At 42.3% G+C, this 14,478-nt stretch overlaps 1 protein-coding gene across 3 annotated transcripts in view; it reads right to left on the bottom strand.

The window, feature by feature from the left end:
- Nucleotides 1-14,478, bottom strand: part of SPIRE1 (spire type actin nucleation factor 1) — a 140,902-nt gene that overhangs the window by 63,522 nt on the left and 62,902 nt on the right. For all 3 annotated transcript variants that reach the window (XM_074352348.1, XM_074352349.1, XM_074352350.1), the window contains one exon: nucleotides 1,497-1,730. In XM_074352348.1, coding sequence (XP_074208449.1) covers nucleotides 1,497-1,730 — 234 coding nt within the window. The remainder of the gene's footprint in view (nucleotides 1-1,496; nucleotides 1,731-14,478) is intronic.

Below are 14,478 nucleotides of genomic sequence, written 5' to 3'. Positions count from 1 at the left end.
GATACCAACTACTATATATAAAATAAACAAGTTTCTACTGTACAGCACAGGGAACTACATTCAATATCTTGTAGTAACCTATGGTGAAAAAATATGAAAAGGAATATATGTATGTATGTGTATGACTGATACATTATGCTGCAACCAGAAACTGATGCAACATTATAAACTGACTATACCTCAATTTAAAAAAATAATATGAGCTATCAGTTCAAATTGTTGAATGAGAATTTTTGCTTCGTAAGTTAACATGTCTGGTGTCACTGAGTAGGACTGTAATGACTCTCTACCCCTCATCTTCCTAATCTGTAGTGTAAGAGAGGAATCTGGCCATGACATCTGTCATTCGACTGGTCCCAGGGTTAATCTACAGACATGGTTGGCTGGGTGAGTGTTCTCTCCTCTTTCACCACTCCCTGTTGCCCCTACACACACCCACTAACCCACTGAAACTGTTGGCGCAGTTTCAAAGGTATACACGGTTTTCTTTCTTAACGGAAACTTTTTACTCTTCGCTTCACTATGTACCATTGGTCTACAATGGAACAAAGAGGTCACTGGCAGTCTGCAGAAAGACTGACTTGGTCTTTAAGCATATATAAATATATTTTAAAATAGACCTTAAAATCTACAAAATACAGAATTAACAAAACATCTTAAATTTCAATTTGTATATATATGAGGATATTTTACTTGTATACACTGTTGATTTAAAATGAGAAGTACGGCGAGTTCAGAGACCTCAAGAATACATCTGAACTGCACGGGAATCATAACTGTAAGTCTCACTCCAGAGCTCCTGAGATTTATTACCCAAGAATGTGCAAGAAGCGGTGTGTGTCACAGAACATCTGGAAAGCAGCGTCTTCATAGTTTGTCTTTTGTCTCTCAAACACTTTATGACAAGTTAGAAAATAAGCTTATAGAGTGAATACTGCTGGAAAAATCTGGTATAAACATCGTATGTAAGTATCTCTAAACAGAGTGCTCATTTAAGACTAATCTGACAAATCTGCCTTAATTTTAATCTCTGCATTTAGCATTGTAGAAATTACGGCCTTCCAGTACACAGAAAACATTGACTAAAAAATTCAATGCAAGCTACAGAACTTATTTCATTACGTATAAATAACACTGGATAGGTCAAGAAAGCAATCAAATGTAATACTTTAGATTCAGAACTTTCGTATAAATAAAAGGGTCACAGTTATTATTACAAAGGAAACTGCAAAGTCAACTGAAGACATGATACTCAGGTAACTTGGTTCACAATAAATATGTGATGATAAGGGGCATATAATAAAAGCCATTTTTTAAAAGGTTATGTAAGTCAGGCATAAAAGGCTGCATGGAGGCTTGAACAAATCACAGAAGCGTGTATTTTAGCTCCTTATTCATTTCACTTACAGCTGAAAACCCAGGAGCTATTATCAAATGCTGAACTGCCGTTCAACTTTTTTAAAGTGAAATAACAACTCATGACAGAGCTGCCTCACCTGCATGACGTCTCTGCACGAGCGGACGGCCGTGGTCCTCCTCGTCCCGCCCTCCTCCTCCTCCAGACCTCCATCCGCAGCCTCGTAGCCCTCATCGTTGCTGCCATCGGGCTCCACCGTGTTGGCCATGCGGTCGATGAGCTGCTCCAGGGGAGGGCTTAGTTCCCTTTCTTCATTCTCCTTCAAGCCATAGTCCAGCGCCTTGTAAATAACGATTCCCAAAGATTCAATAACCTGGGAAGGTTAAGGAAGGCGGTTAATGGAGACCACTAAACAGTTTTACAGAACTAACTGTAAGGCACAAAATATTTGGTATGATTTTTAAGCTAGGTCTAACCTATTCCATTTCATAAATATGACAAGTCAAATATGAGGAGGTATTTAAAAGTCTCACCTATGCATTAAAAAAATCTCAGATGGAAATTTTTGTGTGATTTCTTCAAACCAGTGTGTAACACAGACACAAACCCTTTTTATGTTTTCTTAGATTTATATATATGCTAAAATTTGTATTCTCCATTTATATAAAATACCAACCAGGTTGACTTTTCACATTTCCAAAAGATATTTTTGAGAACAGAGTTATCAAAAAAAAAAAAAAAAAAAAACTACATTCATTCAGAATTACTATGCCAATTTTTATCTAACTCAGGATTTCACAGACATACCAAGGGTCTGAGACTGAAACGCAGTTATTGGCAGCAGCTAACTTAAGCTCAAGCCAAAAACTCCATTCATAGCTATATACCTACAGCTCATTGAGTTCCACTCAATTACTGGCAACACCTACCTCTCATATGAAGCAAACAAATGAGAACTTTCAAACTCAACTTCCAATGCAGCGCACAGATACTCCTCCCTACCACTCACCTCCACCAACACTGTCTCCTGCAAAATATGAACCTGACATACGAACACCGAAAATACATTACTGTCAAATATCACCCTAACAAATGCTACGTGCTTTGGGCAACATAGGGAATTCTACCTTATTCCCAGCCACAGCAATCAGAGAAGAAAAAGAAACAAAAGGAAGCCAGATTCGAAAGAAAAAAGTAAAACTGTCACTGTTTGCAGATGATATAATGCTATACATAGAAAATCCTAAAGATGCCACCAGAAAACTACTGGCACTCATCAATGAATTCAGTAAAGGTGCAGGATACAAAATTAAAATACAGAAATCTGTTGCATTTCTATACACTAACAATGAAATAGCAGAAGAAGAGATTGTTTCCTTAATCCCATTTACCATCACATCAAAAAGAATAAAATACCTAGTAATAAACCTACCTAAGGAGGCAAAGAATCTGTACTCTGAAAACTATAAGACACTGATGAAAGAAACTGAAGGTGACAAAAACAGGTAGAAAGATACACTGTGTTCTTGGATTGGAAGAATTAACATTGTTAAAGTGACCATAATACCCAAGGCAGTCTACAGATTCAATGCAATATACATTAAAATATCAATGGCATTTTTCACGGAACAAAAATTAATAATTTTAAATTTCTATGGAAACCCAAAAATCTCGAGTGGTCAAAACAATCTTGAGAAGCAGCAGAGCTGGAGGAATCATGCTCCCTGACTTCAGACTGTACTAGAAAGCTACAGTAATCGAAACAATCTACATGCAGTATAATGTGTATGTGCAGTTGAACTGTAATAATGCTACCTAATAAAACTGGAAAAAAAAAAAAAACCAATCTGGTACCAGCACAAAAACAGACACAGAGATCAACAGAACAGAATAGAGAACCCAGAAATAAACCCACACACTATGGTCAATTAGTCTACAACAAAGGAGGCAGGAACATACAATGGAGAAAAGACAGTCTCTTCAATAAGTGGTGCTGGGAAAACTGGACGGCTACCTGTAAAAGAATGAAATTAGAACACTCTCTAACACCATATACAAAAATTAACTCAAAATTGATTAAAGACCTGAATGTAAGACCAGATACCATAAACCTCCAGAGGAAAACATAGGCAGAACATCTTTTGACATAAATCACAATATTTTTCTGGCTCCATCTCCAAAAGCAAAGCAAACAAAGGCAAAAAAATAAACAAATGGGACCTAATCAAACTTAAATCTTTTGCACAGCAAAGGAAACAATCAACAAAACAAAATGACAACCTACTGAATGGGAGAAGATATTTGCAAATGATATGACCTATAAAGGATTAATATCCAACATATATAAACAGCTCATACAACTCTATGTAAAAAAACAAACAACCCAATTAACAAATGGACAGAACAACTGTATAGATATTTTTCCAAAGAGGAAATGCAAATGGCCAACAGGCACATGAAACAATGCTCAACACTGCTAATCATCAGGGAAACGCAAATCAAAACCACAATGAAATATCACCTCACACTAGTCAGAATGGCCATTATCAAAAAGAACACAAATAATAAATGTTGGCAAGGATGTGGAGAAAATGGAACCCTCATACACTGTTGGTAGGAATGTAAATTAGTGTAGCCACCGTGGAAAACAGTATGGAGGTTTCTCAAAAAACTAGAAGTGCAACTACCATATGATCCAGCAATTCTACTCCTGGGTATGTACCTGAAAAATACAAAAATATTAATTTGAAAAGATATGTGCACCCCTATGTTCATAGCAGCACTTTTTAACAATTGCTGAGGTATGAAGCAAGCTAAGTGACCATCAACAGATGACTGGATAAAGAAGATGGGATGTGTGTGTATACATACACACACATATACACAAAATGGAATACTACTCAGCCATTAAAAAGAATGGGCTATTTGTCATTTGCAGCAACATGAATGGACTTGGAGAGCATTATGCTAAGTGAAATAAGGCAGACAGAGAAAGATAAATACTGTATGATATCACTTATATGTGGAATCTAAAACATGTAACAAACTAGTGAATAAAATTTAAAAAAAGCAAACTCACAGATACAGAAGACAAACTAGTGGTTACCAGCGGGGAGAGGAAAGGGGGAAAGGACAATTTAGGGGTTGGAGGGAAAAAAAAGTTATAATGGGATTATATAAAATCATCTGTGTGGAAATTCTAAAAACTGTAAAGCATGATAGCATTTAAAAAGCCTTCCATTCAATTAAAAAAAAAAGACTCAATGTATTCACTATGCATGGAAGAACTCAGTTCATGACTTATATTAGGTACTGAATAAACGTTATCTGCCCCCCTCCACTGCCCCTAGCTCACTGTTTTCCAATGTTTATCCAGTGATATACATACATACATCTTTCCCTTCCTTTATTTCATTTGTAGTCATAGTCAATGCTGTGTTTAAACAAAAAAGCTGTTTATATGGCATGAAAGAAAAGGAAAACACAGAAGTTTTGACCATGAGTTAAATACATAGAATCACTGTCATCATATCCTATAGCCCTTAAAAGCACTCAGGCATTCACTCAAAAATTATCTATAAAATCTGAAATCTACCTTATCAAGTGAAATCATATTTTCTCAACACAAGTTTCAAAATGAATAGAAGGCTTAAAAAGTCTCAACTTCTAATTTTTAAACTTTTCTTTTTACCGTTTCTTATTGAAAACATATGTTTTCATTGGCTTCTGTGGTCTTACTGGAACTCTAACCACTATTTTCAAAGTTGTTTTGTGTGACAATGGATCTTCTGAGTTCCAAGTCAGCTGACTCCTTTGTTCACCTCCCTGGGAAATAAACCTCCCTGGACACCCCACCCCCATTCATCAGTCTGTCCTGGAGAGGGTACCTGTTCTGCTTCCCTGGCAGAAGGTCCACACTGCCAGTGACACCCTCACCACAGGCAGCTACTACTCACAGCAGGGATTTTAATTTTCAGTTCGATGTCAGCAGAGCCTGGCACTGTGACTTATGCGTGATGAAAACTTGTCAACCTGAACCTAGAGCAGTCACTTTATCAATCAGAGCATCATTACTAACACAATGAAAACCTCAGACAGCAAGAAAAAGTTAAATTACGTTCAGTACATTCTTTTTAAGGGTGAAAAGGTCGTAATGCAATTGTTTTCAGTGAGAAGTTACATCTAATCGAGAGCCTTACATGCTTGGGTGCACCTAACCATCTATATCCCCACTCCTCCTCTAGAATTGAATTAAACCAAACAAACAAACAAACAAACAAACAAACAAACCCACCACAGATGCCAGCACCAACAATGGCTTCCAACCTTAGCAAGAACCCCAGAGCTGTTCAGTAAGCTTCATTCCCTTCCCTGCTCAGGACTGTCCCTCCAGGGGCCGTCCATTCTTCAGCTCTGCGGACCTCCAACACCTTTTCTGTCTCTCTGGGTCTCAGCTGGTAACCCTCCCTCACACTCCACTGCGAAGTAAAAGTCACTAGATGAAAACTCTCTCACTTTCCAGCTGCAAATGTACAATCTCCACTTCCGTTGCCCTTCCCTCCGTTCACAGTGGCAGCAGTGTCTCTGATCCTATCAAGGTCAATCCCACCCTCCCTGAACCCGTCACCCTCTCTTCCCTGGCAAAACTTCTCAAAAAGGGGCTGTCTACATACACTGTCTCTCTTTTCCCTCCTTCCATTCTCTGTTTAATCCATTCTAATCTGGCATGAAATCTTCTGAAGCCCCTGAAACCACAGGTAAAATCACAAACAACCTCTCTATGAAACCCTATTGAACAATTCTGTCCCTGTGCTAAATGTCTGTTCAGTAGCACCAGACACAGCTGACAACAGTCGTCTGCTCTAAACAGCCTGGACTTCTGACTTCCTCTCAGCTCGGCAGCTCCTCCTTCGCTGTGCGCCTGCAGGTGCCTTCCCATGCAGCTGTTTCAAAAGTGGAGTTCCTCAGGGTTCACGCATTCTACTTCCTTCCACAAATGCTTACAAAGTGCTTTAAACCATTACCAATTCCACCAATACGACATGTGCTCTGGTGCCCAGAGGAACCTGCTGCCTAGGTGGCTTCCTTTCCCCAGTCTCTCTACATTTCTACTCTGTGTACAGACAGCGATTTGGGATTAATCACTCCAAAGTGGTTTCAAACTATTTAACCTAGCAGCGGTTCAGCGTACAGCAGCCAAGATTCACTAAATGTGCATTAGGGCTCTCTAGAGAGAACCGACAGGATGTGTATATTTATACAGAAAGAAATCTATCATTAGGAGTCGGTCATGCGGTCATAGAGACCAGTAAGCCCCAAACCTGCAGGCTGAGTTAGGAGGCTGGAGACTCAGCAGAGCAGATGGGATGGTTCCCAGTCTGAAGGCCAGCAAGCTCCAGATCCAAGAAGAGCCAAATTTCAATCTGACTCCGAAGGCAGCCAAAAAGCCAAGGTCCCAGTCTAAAAGCCATCAGGAAAAATTTGCCTCTCATACTCACAGGAGGTCAGCTTTTTGTTCTATCCAGGCCTTTAACAGATTGGACGAGGCCCAACCACATCATGGAGGGCTATCTGCTTTGCTCAGGCTACTGACTTCAATATTAATCTCATTCAAAAACACCTTCATGGAAACACCAAGAATAATGTTTGATCAAATATCTGGGCAGCCCGTGACTCAGTCAAGTTGACGCAGAAAACTAATTCTTTGTCAACTTGGCACTCAAACATGTCTCCTTAAAACTTCATCCCTAAAAGAAGACAAAAACAAGGTCACAATTCTACATAACATGATACAACTAGCCTACATACGACCAAAAATACACTAACTCCTTCACCAGAAGGGGATCAAAACCCTTGGGTGATTCTACTCTTCTCCCCGATACCCCATAACTTTAAATGTACAGCTCACGCCAGTTAAGCATTATGATCCAAAGCCAATGCACTTTATGTCACATAATAAAGGGTTAGACAGGGAAAAAAAAAACAAAGATTCCTGGAACACACACATGCACATTCAAAACAAAGTAAGGAGGAAACACTCCTAACAACCACAGTCCTCGTTCTCTAACTGGTCATATGGTCACTGGGGTAGCGTTTACGACCACCTTCTTCCACCACCTGTTCCATGTTCCCTTTGCCTCTGGCAAGCACCTCAGCTGGTCATGGTTCCTTACTTGGAGGGGGGACCCAAGCCTTCATTCCCAAAGGGTCTGGGCAATTCGTTTTCTTGCCCGGACTGGGTCGTGGTTCCCCCCGACCTGGATCACAGGACACTGGGAGGGATCTCCTATACTCCAGACACACTCCTCCTTTGCTCCACTGTGGAGCAGCAGCCCAGTCTCCCCTTGGGCATCAGGACCACTCACCCCGGACAGCACAGGAACTCCTTCCTTCCCTACTGGTTCACAGGAATGAGGAACCCAGGGCGGCTGGGGAGCAGTCTTAACCTCCAGTTCAATGGAAGCATTCCTCCCTCTGGAATTAAGACCTTTAGGCCAGCAGACCACAGGCAGAGCAGGAACAGGAGGCAAAAATGTCACCAGTGGGTCACCAGGGGCAATAGTGGGGGTGTCCCTCCCATTTCCACCCCTTGATTCCGGCTTTGGGAAAAGCAGCCCCACACACTGGACGCTGACCCAGCACACCCAGCTTTCTGGAGAACCCTGCCCCAGCCCCGCAAGGTACTGCCACCTAGCTGTCACTGTAACTGAGTCTTTCAAAGGCCACTCCACCATCCTATCACGACTGCCGCTTCAGGATGGCAGGGAACACGGGAAGAACAGTGGATTCGTTGGGCAGGGGCCCACGGCCACACTTCATTTGCTGCGAAGTGACTTCCTTGACCAGAAGCAATGCTGTGTGGAATACCATGAGTGAATTAGGCTCCCTGTAGCCCACGGACGGTAGTTCTGGAAGAAGCACTGCACGCAGGGAAGGCAAATCCACATCCAGAGTACGTGTCCAAACAAAATGCTGCCCCTTCCACGATGGAAGTGGTCCAGAGTGCTGCACCTGCCCCCAGGGAGCTGGCTGGTCACTCGGTGCTGTCCCTGCTTCACATCGGGCACTCAGCCAGGTTAGCCTTGGGTGGGTGGAGATGCGTGCACAACCTCCACTCCTGCCACTGCGACCACGTTCCCGAGCCCAGTGGGTGGTGACGGGTGGCTGGGTGCTCTCCACAGAATGGTCACCCTGTCCACTTGGATACTAAAGTCCTCCTCTGCTCTGGTCACTCTCTGGGGAGCATTCACTTGGGATACAAATATGACTTCTGCCCCTTCAGAGAGGTCTATCCACATATCTCTCCCCCAAATTTCCTTTTCACCAACTTTCCAGTCGTGTTCTTCCAGGTACAGTGTGGGAGGCCCTCCCTTCTCCATGTCCTTCAGGGGTGTCCCAGAGAGGGCTGACAGGGCTGCAGCTGTCCACCCGCAGGTGCTGCCTGCGTATCCGGCAGAACCACCCGTAAACCAGGCTGCAGTCCCTTCTTGTCAACTGGCCGCAGAACTCCACACAAGGCAACAGGTACAGGCTGGGAACGACACGGCAGGCTGGCAGAAGTGCATGTGGGCCGAGCACCTACAGCCCACTTCCACTTGGTGAGGGAGCTCTGCTGTACACACCAGATGCATGGTTTGGAGGGTCAGGTAACACCCAGTTTATGACGGACAGCTCAGGACGCACAGTAACTGGGCGGCCTGTGGTTAAGCGCTGAGCCCCCACTACAGCCCAGTAGGTGCTGCCGCTCGGCCTCTGCCCCCATCCAATTGCTCCCATTGTGTTAGGTTTCCCAGTCTGGTGACTGCGGTCCCCTCTGTGAGGTCTAACCTACAAAGAAGGGTGATCACACAGCCCTTCACGGGTGTCAGGGCTCCCCTCACAAATTCACTTCTCACAGTCACAGTAAAAGGTGTGTCCTCTAGACATTCCCAAGGGGAGTTAGTAGGTCCGCAATGACAAACCCACTCCAATACCCCTATCTTTTTTCTCATCCTGCTACAGCTTATCTTTTCACCCTACTTTTCTTTCATTACCCCTCATGAGCACGGCTGTCCAGCCATACTCACTTCTTACTCTTTCCTCGATCTGCTCTACGCTCCGCTCCTGTGCTGCTCTTCAGTTTCATTCCTACTTTCTGCATGGCTCACGCCGCGGTCTCTACCCGCTCTTCCTGGATGCAAACAATCACTTTTTCTTCAGACTAGCCATGACACTGACTTACAGCTTCATGTGCTTACAGTTCGCTTGTCAACTTGGATTATAGTTCATTACATACATATCTTAATTCCCCAATAAGGCCAAGCACCTTGATGGCAAAATCCTCTCTGACTCATCTTTATATTATTCATATTGCTTTATAAACAGCAATGATTCAATAGTTAATAAATGAATTAACCAAGACGGAGTTCCTTCCACTCTCATGGAAGTGGACACGCAAGGCTGAGAGCTGGATACGGAATTTATGGACACAGGCCAGTTTCGATCTCTCTCAGTCAACAGACCGCTATAGTGACGACCCAATCCCAGTCAGCTCTGAAACACTCTGGAAGGTCTCCCAGCTCAAGGTAAACTATATCCAACCTGGTTTCAACGTCCCACATCTATTCATCTTCCCTGACTTGAACTGGAGCCATGAAGTAGGTCTGTATTTAACCCAACCTCTTGGAAACACAGCATAATCAGGCTGGGCATTATCAGACTGACATGTACACCAGGTGACTCACCACCTTCACGGACTAAGGGAACTTCTAACCTTTTGCTAGAGAAGCAAATGCCTAGCTCTTCAGACACAGCCTGGCGCTGGGGAAAAGGAGTGACCACCAGGAAACAGCTGAAGCATGACACTACCTGGACACACCAGCCTGCCTGGATACATCCTTATTTATACAAACTTTAGAAGCTCATTTGCCAAAACCCGTGGAAATGTTAAGAAAATACAGGAGAAAGACAGTGTTAGAGCTGAAGTATTCATCTGAGTCACCACGGTCTCCAGGCAGCTGGAAAACCATTGTCCGTGTCCTGTCACAGAAGGCACCAGGCCTCCCTTGGACACTTCCAGGCACTGACACTCAAGTGAGCAGGAATCACAGAGTAAAAGCTTAAAGTTAAGCGGAACAAGTGAAGCGCACTTAACTGACTGAAAAATGGTGGGAGAAGGAGGCTTAAATAAAACCACTTACTCCAAAATTTAAGGCTGCTACATCACGGCTAATGAGCTCTCAGCTACCGACAACGGGCCACAAAGCCCTCCAGCTCTGGGGCAGAGACGGAGGAATGGACCTGTTCCCTGGCCTCCAGACACCGCCAGGCCCAGGCGAGGGGGGAGCCTCACCACAGAACAGCAGCACACGCACTAACACCAGCGTCTCACGGGCGCATCCAGACAAGCCCACGTGCCACCTTCCTCTGACCACGCCGGTCCCCTTCCTCTGGTCCCTCTTCATGCTGACGTGTACTTCCTAAGAATATCTGATTCCAGACCTGTCTTCTTTACTAGACTGTAAATTCCTTTAGGACAGGGATCAAGCATGGTTCCTCCTGGTATTTGCCACAATGTCTAGCACTCTGCTTTGCACAGGGTATGTGCTTTAAAATCTTTGTCAAACATGTGAAAACAACAGCACAAAAGCCTTTAATGCCAAATCTGATTAAAAGGGAGTGACCTATGTCAAGGGTGTCGAGCACACCGGGCACTTCAGCTCATCCACAAACAGCAGCCGCTCTCACCTTTGCCGTCATGCCCGACGGCCAAACTCCCCTCTTCTCCAGCCTAAAATCAGAACAAAACAGCTTCAAGTCCCCTTGCCAGTTAGAAGAATGGGATTTCCTTATATCTCTCTAACAGTTTATTAAGAACATGTTTTCCTCTATTCATCACAGTCTTGTAGAGTAGACATCCACATTTTAAAGACGAGGGACTGAGCTTGAAAGAAGGTCAAATAAATTGCTAAATGTCAGACAGTTAACAAATAACAAAGCCAGGACTCCTTGTTACTTACGAAATTCCAGACCCAGAATTCTACTGTACTACAAAGCTGCACATTCAAACACTTTAAGTCTGCAAATGTCTGTCTAAAATGTGGCATCCAGAATTAAATCCTATCCTATGTGCAGTACAATCATCCGTGAATATACCAAATGAGCACCTTCCTTGTTGCACAACACATACTTCTATAAATACACCCGGTCTGCGATTCAGATTTTTGGTAAATTCATTACATTGCCAACACTCAGGGTTTACAGCCAGCCATGGTGGCCAAGTCATGACCACCACACAGTAAACATCCTTCTCTCTTAGCCTGTGCTGTTAAGATGTTTTTCAGACCTGTTAAAGAATTTTACATTTTTCTCAAATCTATTTTATCTTATTTATTTTGACCAATCATTTTAGCTTTGGAAGATCAAAATCTAGAGTTCACCCATCTAATTCACTATCACTCTTAAACTTAGAAATTCTACCAATTTGGGTATGCCTTCTGAGTCTTCAGAAAAGTGATTTAAACGTTAAATAGGAGGGTCCCAAGTAAGAAGTCCTTCAGAAAACCAGAAACATTTTTTCCCATGACTTCAACTACAATCCACCTTCACACATACCTGACACTCCTCCCACTTGCTCACAAAAATACTATAAAAGACTTAATAAAATTTCCTGCTGCAATCTCTAAATACTAACTGTGGTACCCTCCCATCCAGTAAAATTTACCCCCTAAAAGAGTAATTTTCTATTAGTGAATCGAGCTAATGTGAGTGTACTTAGTGCCCTTCCCTGCACTCATGATTTCAGTCAACAGATATTTACTAAAAGTAAAGTGTATGTGACAATGAAGAAATAGATGAGGTCTCTGGCCTTCACAAAGCTTTGTTTCTAGGGTAAACAGATAATAAATAAGTCAAGTAATTGTGCTACGCATTATAATAAAGAAAGGAAGGGTGTTATGAGAGTGTGGTTTAATAGAGAGTCCTAATCTAGTCTGAAGATCAGAAAAGCCTTCATTAAGAAAGTAAATTTTACACTGAAACCTGAAAAGTACGTAGAGCTAACCAGGAGAAGAGGGGCTAGAACAGGACTCCAGAGGAGACAGAGAGCATCAGGAAGAGGTCAGGAAGAGCACGGAAGGACAGAAGAAAAAGACAGACCCACTGACAAGAGGAAGGGCTCGGATGAGGCTGGGGGGGGGCGGGGGGGGCAGCACATGCACCCCCCCAGGGTCTGAGAGGCCCTCGGAATGATCTGAGTCTTCATCAGGAAAAGAGCTGTGACAGGCCACTGAAGTGTTTTGGGGAGTGGCGCAATACGACCATATTTTTATTTTTAAAAGATATCACGGTACAGGAATCAAGACAGTGTGGATTATCAAAAGGACAGAAAAATAGATCAATGGAACAGAACAGAGAGCCCAGAGAGAGACTCACAACAATATAGTCAACTGCCCTTTGGCAACGGAACAAAGGCAATTTAGTGAAAAAATGGCAACCTTTTCTTCAAACGGTGCTGGAGTACCTGGACAGCCACATGCAAAAATGTGAATCTAGATCCAGAGTTTACATCTTTCACAAAAATTAACTCAAAAGGTATCATAAACCTAAATGTAACATAAAGCTATAAAACCAGAAGACAACATAGGAGAAAATCCAGGTGACTCTGGGCTTGGTGATTTTTTTAAAGATACAACGCATGATCCAGGAAAGAAAAAACTGGTAAATTGGACTTCATTATAATTAACAAATTCTGCTCCATGAAAGGCACCATTCCGAGAACGGAACAACAGGCCATAGCTGGGAGAAAGTATTTGCTGAACACATGTCTGATGATGGACTGGTATCCAAAATATACAAAGAACTCTTAAACTCAGAAAGAAAATAATCCAATTCAAAAATGAGCAAGTGATCAGAACAGACATTTTGCCAAAGAAGATATACAGATGACAAATAGCATGTGAAAGGATGCTTAAGATCGTATGTCATTAGATAATGTCAAATCAAAACAGTGAGATCCCACTATATACCTATTGGAATGGCTAAAATCCAAAACACTGGTATCACCAGATGCTGGTGAGAATACAGGACAACAGGAACTCGCAGTCATGGCTGGTGGGAACACACCATGCCTCAGCCACAGTGGACGACGTTTTGGCAATTTCTCACACAACTGAACATGCTCTTATCACAGAGTCAAGCAACCACCCTCCTTGGTAGTTACCCAAATAAGCTGAAGACTTATGTCCACACAAAAACCTGCACACAAATGTTCATGGCAACTACATTCATAACTGCTAAAAACCATAGCTAAAAAACCCCAAAAAACAAAAACAAATCATAGCTAGTTAAACAAATAAATAAATAACTGCCAAAACTTGAAAGTAACCAAGATGTTCTTCAATGGGTAACTAGATAAATAAACAAACGATGGTACATCTACTCAATGAACTATCATTCCAAGATGGAATGAAATGAGCTGTCAAACCACAAAGACATGGAGGAAACAAAAAGTAGATTGCTAAGCGAAAGAAGCCAATCTTATGGAAACAAATATATGAATGTATAAGCATGACTGGGACACTGTGCTGTACACCAGAAATTGACACATTGTAACTGACTGTACTTCAATAGAAAAGAAGGAAAGAAGGGAAAGAAGGGAAGGAAGGAAGGAGTGAGCCAATCTGAAAAAGCTAAATTCTAACTATACGATATTCTGGAAAAGGCAAAACTATGGAGAAAGTGAAAAGATCGCTAGTTGTCAGGGATTAGGGTCGGGGAGAAAGAGACGAAACAGTGGCGCACAGGGGATTTCTGAGGCAGTGAAATTGTTCTATGTGATGTAATGATGGACACATGTCATATTTGTCAAAACCCATAGAACATACAAAGGGTGAACCCTAATGGAAAGTACAGACTTTAGTTAATAATAACAATGTATCAATACTGGTTAATCAGTCATAATAAATGTACCACACCAGTACAAGATATAATCAGGGAAACTAGGGGAAGAGAAGAATATGTAGGAACGCTGTGCTTTCCAATCAGTTTTTCTGTAAACTTAACACGGCTCTAAAAGATATAAAATCTATTAATTGAAAGAAAAAAAAAGATAGCACGTCTTAAAAACTACAGTTTTGGAGAAT

This window comes from Camelus bactrianus, chromosome 24 (assembly GCF_048773025.1).
Source record: "Camelus bactrianus isolate YW-2024 breed Bactrian camel chromosome 24, ASM4877302v1, whole genome shotgun sequence".
NCBI classification, from domain to species: Eukaryota; Metazoa; Chordata; class Mammalia; order Artiodactyla; family Camelidae; genus Camelus; species Camelus bactrianus.
Note: the sequence above shows the minus strand (reverse complement) of the source record. Positions and strands in the feature narration are given on the sequence as shown.